Source organism: Canis lupus, chromosome 6 (genome assembly GCF_003254725.2).
Source record: "Canis lupus dingo isolate Sandy chromosome 6, ASM325472v2, whole genome shotgun sequence".
NCBI lineage: Eukaryota > Metazoa > Chordata > Mammalia > Carnivora > Canidae > Canis > Canis lupus.
In genome coordinates this window covers 23,138,529-23,152,669 of record NC_064248.1, presented here as the reverse complement: position 1 = coordinate 23,152,669, position 14,141 = coordinate 23,138,529, and the positions used below count along the sequence as shown (strand labels likewise).

At 37.5% G+C, this 14,141-nt stretch overlaps 1 protein-coding gene across 11 annotated transcripts in view; it reads left to right on the top strand.

The window, feature by feature from the left end:
* The first annotated feature begins 116 nt into the window (after positions 1 to 116).
* The window catches only part of LOC112640252 (transmembrane protein 180-like), a 54,242-nt gene continuing 40,217 nt past the window's right edge, over positions 117 to 14,141 (top strand). For 5 of the 11 annotated variants that reach the window (XM_049111290.1, XM_049111291.1, XM_049111288.1 and 2 more), the window contains exons 1-3: positions 278 to 496; positions 4,224 to 4,398; positions 5,365 to 6,090. In XM_049111290.1, coding sequence (XP_048967247.1) covers positions 312 to 496; positions 4,224 to 4,398; positions 5,365 to 6,090 — 1,086 coding nt within the window. In that variant the 5' untranslated portion in view covers positions 278 to 311. The other 6 variants (XM_025416197.3, XR_007411244.1, XM_025416199.3 and 3 more) reach the window with 6 other exon arrangements.

The following is a 14,141-nucleotide window of genomic DNA, read 5'->3' as shown; positions in this document are numbered from 1 at the left end:
GCGATTCAAACCCCCGGCGGCGCCTCGGCCAATCGCGAGCGGGCCGCCGGTCGAGCGGCGGCGACGTCGTCCAATCCCGTCTCACCGCAGGCCCGCGGGTCGCCCGGTCTCGCGGGCAAGCAGCCAATGGCGACTCCGGAAGAAACAAAGAAGGCGGGGGAAAGGCGAAGGGGTGCGGCCGAGGGCCCCGCCCTCGCCTCTGCGTTGGGTCGCTCCTGGGCCAGCGTTTGGGGTGCTGGCGGTGGAGCTGGCGGCCTCCGCGGCGCCAGTGGTGGGTGTCCCGCCAGCCAGTTAGCCAGTGGGCAGCCTAAATGGGCTGCAGGGGCAGGGGCCCGCGTCCGAGCCGTGGGCGGCTGTCGTGGGCGCCCTTCGTGCGAGCGGAGGCGCGAAGGGTGCCGGGAGCCGGAGGTCCGCTGCGCGGCTGGCCTCTTCTGGACTTTGGACCCCCCCCCCCCCCCCCCCAGCTGTGCTCCTCGAGCTGGGAAGTTACGGATCGGTCGGTAGTTTAGGGCTGTTAGCTGTCTTCTCCTTGATTGAGCGCTCACCTCCAAACCCTTGAGAGTTGTACTCACTTCCCCCTGAAATGAAGGGCTCCCATTTGAGTGTCTGGGGGGGAGGGGGGATAGGGTGCAGTTAAAGGTATTTCCTTAGGGGAAAAAAATTGCAAGCACTTTTGTACACGATTTTTATAAGGTTCATAGACCGCCAGGTGTAGTACCCAGGGTCGTGACGTTGCACCTGGAGGGAGCTGGAGCTGAATGCAGCACTTGATGGCCAGCAGGGCAGTGAACTTCGCTTTCCTTGGGGTTAAAGTTAAAGTTAATTGCTACTCGTAGGGAGCGGCCTTTACCATCATCGCGCAGACAAAACTCAGAAACTCCTAAATGGGGTGATTGGAAGGTAAATGTTCTCGACCTTGACGGAAAGGTCAAGATACAGCTCATAAAAGACAGCCGTGCTCTCTCCTATAGTAGTAGAATGCCAACCAATAAACGTAGAAGCAATAATGGTATTAGTAATAAAAGAGGAACAGTAAACTCAAATCCTTTTCTTCTGAATTCGGTTATACCAAAAGGCAAAATGTTACTGATTACTTTTTATTGCTAGGTTAAAAAAAAAGAAGAAAACTGGGTTACGTTACAGCCTTTACTTAGCCCTAATTGTCAAAATTCAGGTAGAGATACAGTCCAGAGCCAAAAGAAAATAATTTAAAGCCAACTATCTTAAAGTAAGTCGCTAAAAAATTTTTTTAAAAATTAAAAAAAAAATAAAAGTAAGTCACTACACACTTTCTTTGGAAAGAGATGATTGGATTTAGGATTTGCTGACGGTGATTTGTGGAAGCTGAAGGGCTAGAATCAGGCATTTGACCTTCAAGAGACTCATTTTCATAGTCACTGATCCACAAGATTGAAAGTGCTAGCTTTTTTCTCCATGGCAAATAACTTAGATTCCAAATCAAATTGGTCAGTGTATTGAAATATTCTTTCACATTCTCCTTCAAAAGCAAAAAAAAAAAAAAAAAAAAAAAAAAGAGAGAAAGATATAGAGAGTTAAAGTTATTGATAGTTTAGTCTTTGGTATTAGTGGGTTCGTTTTAAGGACACCTTTTGGGGAAACGATTTTCCCTTGGAAAGTTTGTACAAAAATCACATTGAAAAACAGATGTTAGCTTTCGCTGCTTAAAGTCATGCTTTGGAGAAGTCCCCATCATTCTTTTACAGTCTACTTAGTCAAAACTTAGAAGCAGTCAGGAACAGCTTTCTCTGTGACATTAATATTATTTGGTGTAGTAGTAGGTTAGTGAATAACAACCCAAGTTGATTCTAAAAGGAAGTTTTGGGTTTTCATTGAATAATTCATGAGTACATCATACACCTGTCCAGCCTAATCATTATACCATTTTGCTACTTAAATTCTACTGTATAAAACCTTTTGTGGTAAAGAAGAACCAGTTTCAGAAAAGATAAAAAAGATAAAAAAGATCCCTGCTCGTAAAAGATAAAAATTTTTTTTTTAAAAAAAGATAAAAGATCCCTGCTCGTAAAGATAAAAATTTTTTTTTTATAAAAAAAGATAAAAGATCCCTGCTCGTAAAGATATAATTTGTGTTTTGTTGCTATAGGAAAATCAGGTAAGGAGAGTTTTTAGATTGTAGTGGTGGCTTTAAAAAAATTGTTAAGTGGTGATTTTCAGTTTAATACTTTATGAAATAAGTACTTACCATGATGAAAATAATATAAACCAAAATATTGATAGTTCCTGTTGCAAATGAAAATAAAGGGAATTTTACTTCCTCCTCTCAGTATATATAAACAAAGAGAAATTCAGGCTACAAGAGTTTTTCAGAATATTATTAAAACCTTATAGTCACATGTTTCAGACAGGATAGGTGCTTAACTCAAATTCTTTTTAAAAAAATTTAACTCAGTGAACCTCTGCAAAATTCTGAGTTTATAAATACCCACTTCCTGATGTAATGATAGATCAGCTCAGAAGATGTGGCATGCTTCTTGTTTCAGCATGCCTGAAATAAAACTAAGAAAAAGGAGAGTGCCTACGTTTTGGTGAGCTAAATTTGTATCATGGCTTTTGGTTCAACTGACTCCTTTGTTTTGGCCTTCTTGAATGAAAACCCAGTCTTTTCGTTCTCCCTTAGGCCAAAAGTAACTCACTAGAATGGGATCTTCACCAGTAGTTCCCAGCTTTTTCAAATCCGAGAATACCTTTAAAGCCAAAAATGTTGGCTGGCCTCCACATAATGGCACTTGTGCTTTTCAGGTGTTTGTGCACCATGTAATGATAACAAAAAAATTCAGATGGTATCTTATCATTACAGCAGAACCTACAAATATTTTAAGGATACTAATGTACATATGAGTAAAATATTCTTTATTTAGTCTACAGACTATGTTTGGTCTGCATGTGGGTTTAATAACCCCTTTTAATTATAGGGCCCTATTTCCTATAGATTTGGCACCATTTTTGGATCTACCCAATGCAAAGTGAAGCTCAGGGACTTAGATAATTTGGTCACTTGAACCAGTTGCTCACTCCCTGCTTCTAGCTTGCCCTCCCCTTCCCTAAGAAATTGGGCAGTATAGACTGCAGTGCCTCCCTAATTCCCAAGGATTATTCAAGCAAGTAACATCTCTTGAGTTATCTGAATACTTGTGTCTTTGTGATTCAGAATGATTGTGGAAAGCTGGCTAAATATTCCAGGAAGTTAGGGATAAAGCAGAAAAATCATGGTATTATCTTATAGTCAAGGTTAAAAGGAAGATGAATCAGTACCTACCTTTTGCTTAGTTAAACTTTTCCTATTGTTTATTTGCATGAATCAAGTCATTGAATGGGTAAGACAATAGGTCAGATTTAAGAGGGACATCTAGATCAGAGCAAATGTATTATTATTTATTTTTTTTAAGATTTTATTTTGAGAGACAGCAAGCAAGTGCATGTGAGTAGAGGGAAAGGCAGAGAGAGAGAATCTCAAGCCCAACTCAGGACTGTGAGATCATGACCTCAACTGCAATGAAAGAGTTGGACACTCAACCAACTGAGCCACCCAGGTGCCCCCCAGATGTGTTATTTTTAATATCCATCTTTGATACATCCTTTGGGCTAAAGTTATACAGTCTGTCAGGAGAAGACCAAGAATAAATATTCCAATGCAAGTTTGTCACTACTGAATGGTTAACTTTATACTATTTCTTCTGCCTGACTTTAACTAAAGGATGTCACCTCCTTGTTCCTTTTCTGTTGCACCCTCCCCAGTAGGGAGGAAAATACCGTAAACACATCTCCTTGGTCCTTAGTTAAGCATATCCAAACTCATGAATAAATCTTACTTTTAGAACTTGAAAGAGTTATTAAAAATATATTCAAGTAGGGGCGCCTGGCTCAGTTAGAGGAGCATGTGATTCTTGATCTTGGGGTCATGAGTTTAAGCCCCGTGTTAGGTGTATTTTTTTAAATATATATGTGCCAGTGAGTTAAACTCTATGCAAATTAGTGTCCCTGGCAACTTCTCAAAAAATGTTAAGAGAATGATAAGAAAGTTAAGTGTTGAAACTGGTGACATATGTATAGCTAGTGGTTTTAGACTTTTCCTTACCTAAAATTAGTGTCCCGTGGAATTTTGCCACCCATCAGCTATTGTATGAAAACAGCTATTGTATGAATTTTAACTACTTTCCTTTTCTTTAAAAAAAAAAAAAAAGGAAGAAGAATTCCTTAGTGTGGAAAATGACACTTTTAAGTATCAAACCGATTGCTTGGGGATATTCTATGATAACATTAGGGACTGAAATGCTAAATTCTGTCTTCAGTTTCTACTATGTGAAGCTGTTTTTACATCTGTACAAGATTTCAGAAGTGGCCTTTTACCAAGCCCAGGTGAGATGGAACCTTCATTATCTTATCACCTAGGACAGAGTTTCTCTTTCCCTACAGTTGTACAGTATTATGATTTTCCAAAGGGCTGACTCTTCACGCGAATAGCTGACTTTTCAAGAAAAGATTTTCTATGTCCAAGATCCTCTGTTTGAGGACAAAGAAATTTTTTAAATATTGCCACTTCAAACATAAAAGCTTTAGAGTTTAAAGGGAAGGCTTTGGTTACCTGGAAAATTCACTTATATGGAATAATATATTTTTTTATTTTTACAATTAGAAATATTAAGATAGTCTATGTCTAGAAAAGTTCTGTGGTAATCACAAATTGCATTGTAACTCATTACCAGTTAATGTGGTCAAGGTGGATAGAGTTAATGGTCTTAAAAGCCCTTATATTTTATAATGTTATTTATTACCAACAACACACTTGACTTAATCAGTATTTTTTGGCATTTTGCAGTGGCAAACATTGATATTTTAACCTTTCCTAATGGAATTATGTAAAAGTATGCCATGGTATATATACAGGCTTGGCCTTGTGTGCCTTATGGGGAAGCAATCTAACATATGATTGAAAGCACAGATGCTGGGGTCATCTGCCTTGGCTCAGACCCTGGCTCTGTCGTTTATTAGCTAGGCAAATTGATAACTTTCTGCAGCCCTCGGTTTCTTCATTTGTAAAGTAGGAATAATTGTAGTACCCAGTTCATAGGATTGGTTTAAGGATTTAATGAATTAATTGAAGTATTTGTACAATGCCTAAACACAAAGTGAATGCACATTGGCTTTTTGAGTGGCGTTAACTGATATGATTATTAATATTATGGGATATATGCTGGTTTTGAAAGCAGTGAGCTTCCCCCACCGCATAGTTTTAGTTACTTCACTTAAGAAATTTAGGAGTCACTTTCATCAATGTTCATCAAACATTCTAAAATAATAATATGTTGGTTTTTTTCCTCCTAGATGATTTTAATGATCTGGAATGCTCTTAATGACCTGACTGGGTACTTTCACAACAACTCTCAGGCTGACTGCTGTTCTAGCCGTCGTAGTTCTGTTTTGTACGGTGCCCCTTTATATTCAATAGCCTTCCTGCTTCCTTGGTTCCCTTGGAAATACTATCAAGAAGGTGACTGGCTTAGTGGACTTCACCTGGTAGTATCATTATGTGCTTTTGATAGCACGCTTACCTTTGTTCAGCAAGCTCAGTGTACACTGTTTGCAGAGATTTTCACCAGACATGAAAGTCGGCTTCAGCTTATTAAAATTAACCAAATGGCATCACTGGTAGGATCCACCAGTATCCTTTTCTGTGGCCTTATCTCTGATAACATGGAAATTTTACTCAATTTTCAGGCTGTTGCTGTGGTCATTGCCATTCTTGCCTCAGCCAGCCTTTACACTGGCATGTACCACATGAATCGGTTTGAACCTAAAAGAAGCCTGGAGGAAAACCTTTTCTCAGAAAGTGAACAGGATCTCCCCTGGACCTCTGTGGTCTCATTGATGAGACAGGTCTTGACGCAGAAAAACTTTTGCCTTTTCCTGGTAATGAATTTCTTCCAAGTCTTCCATTTAACCTTCTTCAATAACTTCATGATGATCTTTGCAGATAGTCTCATTCCTAAGGATGTTCTTTCTTCTTCCATAAGGAGCATCATGTATGGGGCAGGCTTTATTTGCCCACAGGTATGTGATGATTCTTCCTGTATCTTCCCACAGGAATGAAAGGTTTAACTCCTACCTAGCTTGGAAATGAAAAAGCTGATTATATCAGTACTTTGACAAAATGACTCACATAAGAGACTCAAAGACAGTAGAGTCAACGATGTTGCAAAAATGTTGTATGGTGATAGAGGATAGCTACACTTGCAGTGAGCATAGCATAACATATAGACTTGTGGAATCACTATATTGTACACCTGACACTAATATAACATTGTATGTGAACTGTACTTACTATAACTTAGAGAGAGAGAGAGAGAGATCCAAAGATTCACAGCCCCAGGTGTTATATAATATTTAATAGAAACATAATGGGAAAAAGAAATGAAAGGAAAAAAGAAAAGAGAACCTAATGAGAGTAGATAAGATGATATTTGAAACATTTTAGCTTTTGAATTTTGTTCTTCTGAGCATTCTCACTTAAACCTTAGCTGAGGTATATATATATATATATATATATATATATATATATATGAAATAAATGGCAATTTTGCTTTATCCAGGCATTTAATGTTCCTGTAACCATTATAAGGATGAGGGTTACTTGATCAAGAATTCTTGAAGCCAGGTTTCAAAACATTTGGTTTAAAGACTGAGTCCTGGAATTCTAGAACATTATTAAAATTCCATGCCCATGACTGTTACTGGAAAGGGTGTATCCTCCTTCCAAAAGTATACCAGCCTGATGGGTTGTTTTTTTACACCACTTGGAGTGTTGATGAATCATATTGCTTTCTTCACCTATAAATATATCACCCCCAAATATGACTTAACCTAGCCTATGATATGGGTTTTTCCTATTTTCATAATTAAGTGACAGGTAAAATTCATTATCCTCTTCAGAGAGTGAGTCACTCTAGACAGATGAGTTTTTACTATTTACATGGTTCCAAAAACATTTAAACTATGTGGGATAGAAATAGTTCTAAGATATTTTAAGTGTTGCCACATTTTCTTATGCAAAGTATACAGGATACGATTTGTCTTTTTGAAGATTAGTTCAAGGCCTTTATCATAGTTTGGTTACCGTATATACCATAATAATAGTAAGTCACATTGGGTGCTTACCCTGTGCCATGAACCTTGCCAAGCATATCATATAAATTATCTCACCTAATCCTCACAACCACCTTTAAGGGAAAGACTCTTCTTATCCTCATAGATGAGAGAAGAGAGGTTCAGAGGCATCTGCCTTTAGAGCTGTGCACTTTTAGATTCTGTCTTTAAAATGTACTGTATTTGGCAGAGTATACCAAACAGAGTATCACTTTGGGCTTATCACAAAAGTCCCAGGTACTGGGTGTACATATTGAAATGATACTATTCGTTCACGGCACTTTGAGGTTTGCCAAGCTGTTTTGCTCCTATGTTCAATGATCAGAATAGGGAACTGTTTGAGTTCCTATTTGCTTTATCAGATTCTAAAATATATATATATATATATATATATATATATTTCTATATAAATATAAATTTATAAATATAATTAAAATATATTTAATGTAAATACATTTAAATATATATATCTTCCAACTTTTAATCAGGTACTTGCCTATAGTATCTCCTCTAAGTAAAAAAAAAAGTTTGCAAAACTCTTAGGTTAAAAATAAAAAGAGGGGCACCTGGGTGGCTCAGTGATTGAGTATCTGCCTTCGGCTCAGGTCGTGATGTTAGGGTCCTGGGATCAAGTACTGCATTGGGCTCCCTGCAGGGAGCCTGCTTCTCCCTCTGCCTGTGTCTCTGCTTCTCTCTCTGTGTCTCTCATGAATAAATAAAGTATTAAAAAAAAAAAAGAGGTACCTGGCTAGCTCAGTTGGTAGAGCATGTGACTCTTGATCTTAGTGTTGTGAGTTCAAGCCACATGTTAGGTGTGGAGCCTACTTAAAATTAAAACTACAATAATAATAATAAATAATAAAAACTAGAAAGAGTAGATAGTTTTTTCACAGCTTCATTGAGATGTAATTTACATACTATACAATTCACTCATTTAAAATGTGCAATTCGAGGTGCCTGGGTGGCTCAGTCAGTTAAGCATCTGGCTCTTGGTTTCAGCTCAGATCATGATTTCAGGGTCGTTAGGTGGAGCTCCACCTTGGGCTCTGTGCTCAGTGTGGAATCTGCTTGGGATTCTCTCTCTCTTCCTCTCTCTCTGTCCCTTCCCCTGCTCACATTCTCTCTCTCTGAATAAATAAAATCTTTAAAAAATGGAATGTGGGGATCCCTGGGTGGCTCAATGAGTTAGTGCCTGCCTTCAGCTCAGCGCATGATCCTGGAGTCCCAGAATCGAGTCCCACATCAGGCTCCCTGCATGGAGCCTGCTTCTCCCTCTGCCTGTGTCTCTGCCTCTCTCTCTCTGTGTCTCTCATGAATAAATAAATAATCTTTAAAAAATAAAAAAATAAGGTGCAATTCAATGGTTTTTAGTATATTTACATATGTAACCATCACTAGATTTTTGAACACTTCATTACCTCAAAAAAAAAAAAAATCTCATACCCTTTAGCTATTGCCCTTATATTTCCCTGAACTACTCCCCCAGCCCTAAGCAATCCTTGCTGCTTTCCTTCTTTATTCTGGACTTCTAAATGGATGTAGCTTGTATCAATACTTTATTCCTTTTTATGGCCAAATTATATGCCACTGTATAGATAATACCATTTTTATCCATTCATGAGTTGATGAACATTTGGATTATTTCCGCATTTTGACTATTATTAAGTAATGCTGCTATGAACATTAAAACAACTATTTGCATGGACACACATTTTAATTTGTTTTGGGTGTATAGCTAGGAGTGGAATAGCTGTGTTATGTAAGAACATTTTAAGATATTGTCAAACTATTTTCCAAAGTGGCTGCACCATTTTATATTCCCATCAATAGTGTACTAACATTCTCCAAATCTTCATCAGCACTTGCTACTACCTGTCTCTTTGGTTATCTTAGTGTGTGTGAATAGCATCTTATTGATGTATTGATTAGTATTTCCCTGATGGCTGATGATGAGAATTTTTTTCATATGCTACTGTCCATTTTATATATCCTTTGGAGAAATATCTATTCTCAGTTCACCTGCACAGTTTTTTTTTTTTTTTACCTGCACAGTTTTTAATTGAGTTTCTTTTTACTGCTGAGGTATAATAGCTCTTTGTGTATTTTTGATACAATCTATTATCAGATTTGCAAATATTATTTGCAAAATGTTTCCCCTATTCTTTGGGTTATCTTTTCACTTTTTTGATGAAATTGGAAAGTGTGAGGCTTATTACTTTGTTCTTTTACAAGATTGTTTTGGTTATTCTGGGTCCTTTGCAAATCCATGTGAATTTTAGATTCACTCTGTCAATTTCTACAAAGAAGACAGCCAGGATACTGATAGGGATTGCTCTGAATCTGTAGATCAGTTTGGATCTATCTTAGCAGTATCCAATCTTTTGACTCATGAACATAAGAGTGTTTTCCATCTATTTCGATCTTTTAAAATTTCTTCAACAGTGTTTTGCAGTTTTCAGAGGATACATTATGCCTTTTTTCAGTTAAACTTGTTTCTAAATATTTAGATAGATTTTTAGTGAAGACCTGAGGGGCTCTTTCAGAGCAAAATACATGAGTTTTACCAAGTGATTCCTATAGATGTTTTTTATTTCCTGTTAGTTCATAGCCATGTTCTGGGTAGAGATCGCCAGATGGTTGAATTCTGATAAAGTGGAGGGCCTGCTGTGCATCTGAGCAAATCATAACAACTTTTTCTTTGTTTTTGTATTACAAAAGTAATACATGTTTGCTGTAAATATTCAGACACTATTGAAACATCCATGAGGGACGCCTGGGTGGCTCAGCAGTTGAGCGCCTGCCTTCTGCCCAGGGCACGATCCTGGAGTCCCCAGATGGAGTACCACATCTAGCTTCCTGCATGAAGCCTGCTTCTCCCTCCACCTATGTCTCTTCTGTGTGTGTGTGTGGGTGTGTGGGTGTGTGTGTGACTCATGAATAAATAAAATCTAAGGGAAAAAAGTAAAAATAGCTATGTTGGGGTAAATTACATCAGTGCTCTTTAATTGAATTGTATTGATGGATTTCAGGCTATTTTCAGTAGTTTTCTGTTACAAATTATACTTAACAGCTTTTTTAAAAAATATATTTATTCATGAGAGACACACAGAGAAGCAGAGACACAGGCAGAGGGAGAATAAGGCTCCTCGAGTGGAGCCCCATGAGGGACTTGATCTCAGGACACTGGGATCATGATCTGAGCCAAAGGCAGATGTTCAACCACTGAGCCACCCAGGTGTCCCTGCTTAACAGCTTTTAACACAGGCTCTTGTGTTTTTTTTGTGATCCATTAAGTACTTGGGGAAAAAAATGTAAGAGTTGAAAGAAAGGCATCTCTTGTTACCGCTTTTTAAAGGTATGATTGACCTCGGTATATTGCGTTTATTTATACTGTACGATTTGGTACATTTTGACATATGTATGTTCCATGAAACCATTATCACAATCAAAATAGTTTACATACTCATCACCCCCCAAAGTTTCCTTATGCCCCTTTATAATCCCTTCCTCCAGCCCTTGCTCACCCTCTCTCATCCTCGAATAAGTACCTACCTACTTTCTGTCACTATAGATTATTTTGCATTTTCTAAATTTTCTGTAAGGAGAATAATATAGTATGTACTATTTTTTGGTGTCAATTCCTTTAGTCATGTTCTGTAGGTATCAATATTTCATTCTTTTTTGTTGATGAGTAGTATTCCATTTTATGGGTATATCACAATTTGTTTCTTCATTTTTTAAAAAGGATTTTATTTATTTATTTGAGAGAGAGAAAATGCATGCATGCACAGGCAGGGGGTGGGGGGGTGGAGGGGCAGAGGGAGAGGGACAAGCAGACTCCCGCTGAGCAGGGAGCCTGTCATCGGTGTTGTGAGGCCTATCCCAGGACCCCTTCTCATGACATGAGCCGAAAGCAGCCACTTAACTGAGCATCCAGGTGCCCCTCTTCCTTCATTTTTTTTTTTTAAGATTTTACTTATTTATTCATGAGAGACACACAGAGAGAGGCAGAGAGATAGAGGGAGAAGCAGGTTCCTCGCAGGGAGCTTGATGTGGGACTTGATCATCAGATCCCAGGATCACGCCCCGAGCTGAAGACAGATACTCAACCGCTGAGCTACCCAGCGTCCTTTTTTTTTTTTTTTTTAAAAAAAAAAAAAAAAGATCTTCCTTCATTTTTTGACTGGCATTTGGGTTATTTCCAGTTTTGGGCTATTACAGATAAAGCTGCTATGGACATCTATGTCTTTATATGGATGCATGCTTTTCTTTCTCTTGGGTAAATACGTAGGAGTGGAATGGCTGGGTTGCATGGTAGGTGTGTGTTTAACTTTTAAAAAACACTGCTGAAGTATTTTCCAGATTATTTTACACTCATACCAGTAGTGTAAAAGTGTTCCAGGTCTTCAACAATGCTTATGATCAGCCTGTTTAGTTTTAGCCATACTAGTAGGTGTGTAGTAGTATTTTATTGTGGTTTTGATTTACATTTTCCTAATTACTAATGTTAGTGCATCTTTTCATGCACTTACTTGACATCCATATAACCTTTTGGTGGATTGTTCAGATATTTTGCCTATTTTTTTTAAAAGATTTTATTTATTTATTTGAGATAGAGAAAGAAGGAGCGCCTGTGCCAGGCGGGGGAGAAGGAGGGTCAGAGGGAGAGTGTGAAGCAGACTCCCCACTGAGCAGGAAGCCCAAGACAGGGCTCAATCCAAGGACCCAGGGATCATGACCTGAACCGAAAGCAGATACTTAATTGAGTGAGCCACCCAGGTGCCCCTCCTATTTTTTAATTGTTTGTCATTGTTATCAGCTTCTACTGCATTGTAAGAGTTCTTTATATATTCTAGATACAAGTCCTTTGTTGGATATATGTTCAGCAAGTACTTTCTCCCCATCTCTCTCGGCTATAAATTTTTAAACTTTTTATTGAAGTATAGTTGACATACAATGTTACATTAGTTTCAGGTGTATAACGTAGTGATTCCACAAGTCTGTATGTTATGCTATGGTCACTACAAGTGTGGCTACCATCTGTCACCATACAATGCTATTACAATGCTATTGACTGTGTTCTCTATGCCACACCTTTTATCCCTTTGACTTACTCATCTCAACTATTAAATGTTAAGAGAAGCATGGCCAAAAGATTTCAACAATTTTTTTCTCAAACCCTCACACTAACATGAATTTCTGTTGATCTCAATAAAAAAAATCATAATAAAGTGGAAAACCAATGTTGCTTTAAGTATATTCATAATTTCTAGAGAAGTGACACATATAAATTATTGGGGTAAAAAGAAAAAATGACAGCTGATTGGAATTTGTTATTTATTTGTCTAAGTCACTTTAACTGTTGGATATAGTAATAAAGGATAAACAGCATATTTTAATTTTCTCAGGCTGTCTTCTAAGGGCTTTCTTTTTGAGGAGTGGAATAAGTGAAAGGAGAAAAGAAGGAACATGTGCTCGTTCTCTCTGATAACTGTTATAAGAGGTCTGTGACTCTTGCACATCACATTCCCCTTAGAGAGACAGGATAGTAAATGGGTTAAGAGCATAGAGTCTGCCAGGGAGGGGGGGCCCACTCTCCTCTTACAGGCTGTGTGACCCTGGGTAAGTTACTCAACCATTCTGTGCCTTGGTTTCCTCATCTGTAACATGAGAATAAAAATAGTGCCTAACAAATAGAATCATTATGAGGATTAAATGACTCAAAATATACAAAGTACTTAAAATGGTTCCTGGCCAAACTAACACTCTAGAAATGTTAGCTTTTATTATTAAGACCTAATGCAGCAAATATTTTATTCGATTTTCACTGCAAGAACACACTGACTTTATCTGTTTTGATTTAGGCTGCTTTGGCATAGGTTTGCCAATACTTATACTGAGACACACTATTCACAAACTCCTACTCAATAAACATGAATGGAGAGCCAAAATCCTCAGTTTGTAGAAGGCTTTATTTTAGTAAATGAAAAAGCAGTCTCTCTCGTTTTTATCATTGGCTGTTATCTTTTTATATATTGGACATTATAATAACAACTAACAATTGAGTACCTCATATACTGAGTGTGTGCTAATGGGAGAGAGAGATAGAGGTTAGCGAAAAGTGGAGACACACAGAGAGTGTTAATTGGAGAAAATGTCCTTAGGTAAAGTAATTTGTCTATGATCACACAGCTGATAAAGTGGCAAAGCTGAATTCAAACCAAGGGACATCTGATTTCAAAATCTTGCACTTTCCACTATGCCACATATTTCTTGTGTTTTATATATTCATGTATTAGAGACTGAGAACAAGAGGCTTCATTTCAATAAGTGGCAATATTTAATTTTACAATATTCCTATATGGAGGACTATAATGGGACTTGCTGGGGTGTTCTATGTATTTTCTCTTACTAAGAAATGCCTTGGATCACATCAGTCACTGAGCCATTGTCTTTCATATCCAGAAAATGAGCTCTTGTTCCTTGAAAGTAGATAAGTAAGCCAAAAGTTAGTCAGGGGGGAAAAAACCCTTTTGTTTATTACAGCACATTTGTATTCTACTTACATAATTCAAAATTCTCTTGTATGTACTTTTTGTTAATGAAAACTTTTCAGGGCTAAACAATGCAATTTTTAATTGAAAACAAAGAATATCTTCTAATCTTTGTTAATGTACATATGTATATTTAGCACAAATTTTTCACTCTAGAACAATGAACTTTTTCTATAATAGCTTGAAATGCAGAAAAAAAGTTAAGTCTGAGCTCTCAACATGAACCTATTAGAATTATGAAAATATGTAAGATTAGGCAAGAAACAAAATTCAAAGAAATGTGGATAGAATCATAAAATTATTGTTTATGGTGCTTGATTTTAGGATAAAAAGTACATTTCAGATATGTTACAGTAAGAAGAGTAGTGAAATATATATTCACTTATTCAATAAATATTTGTATTA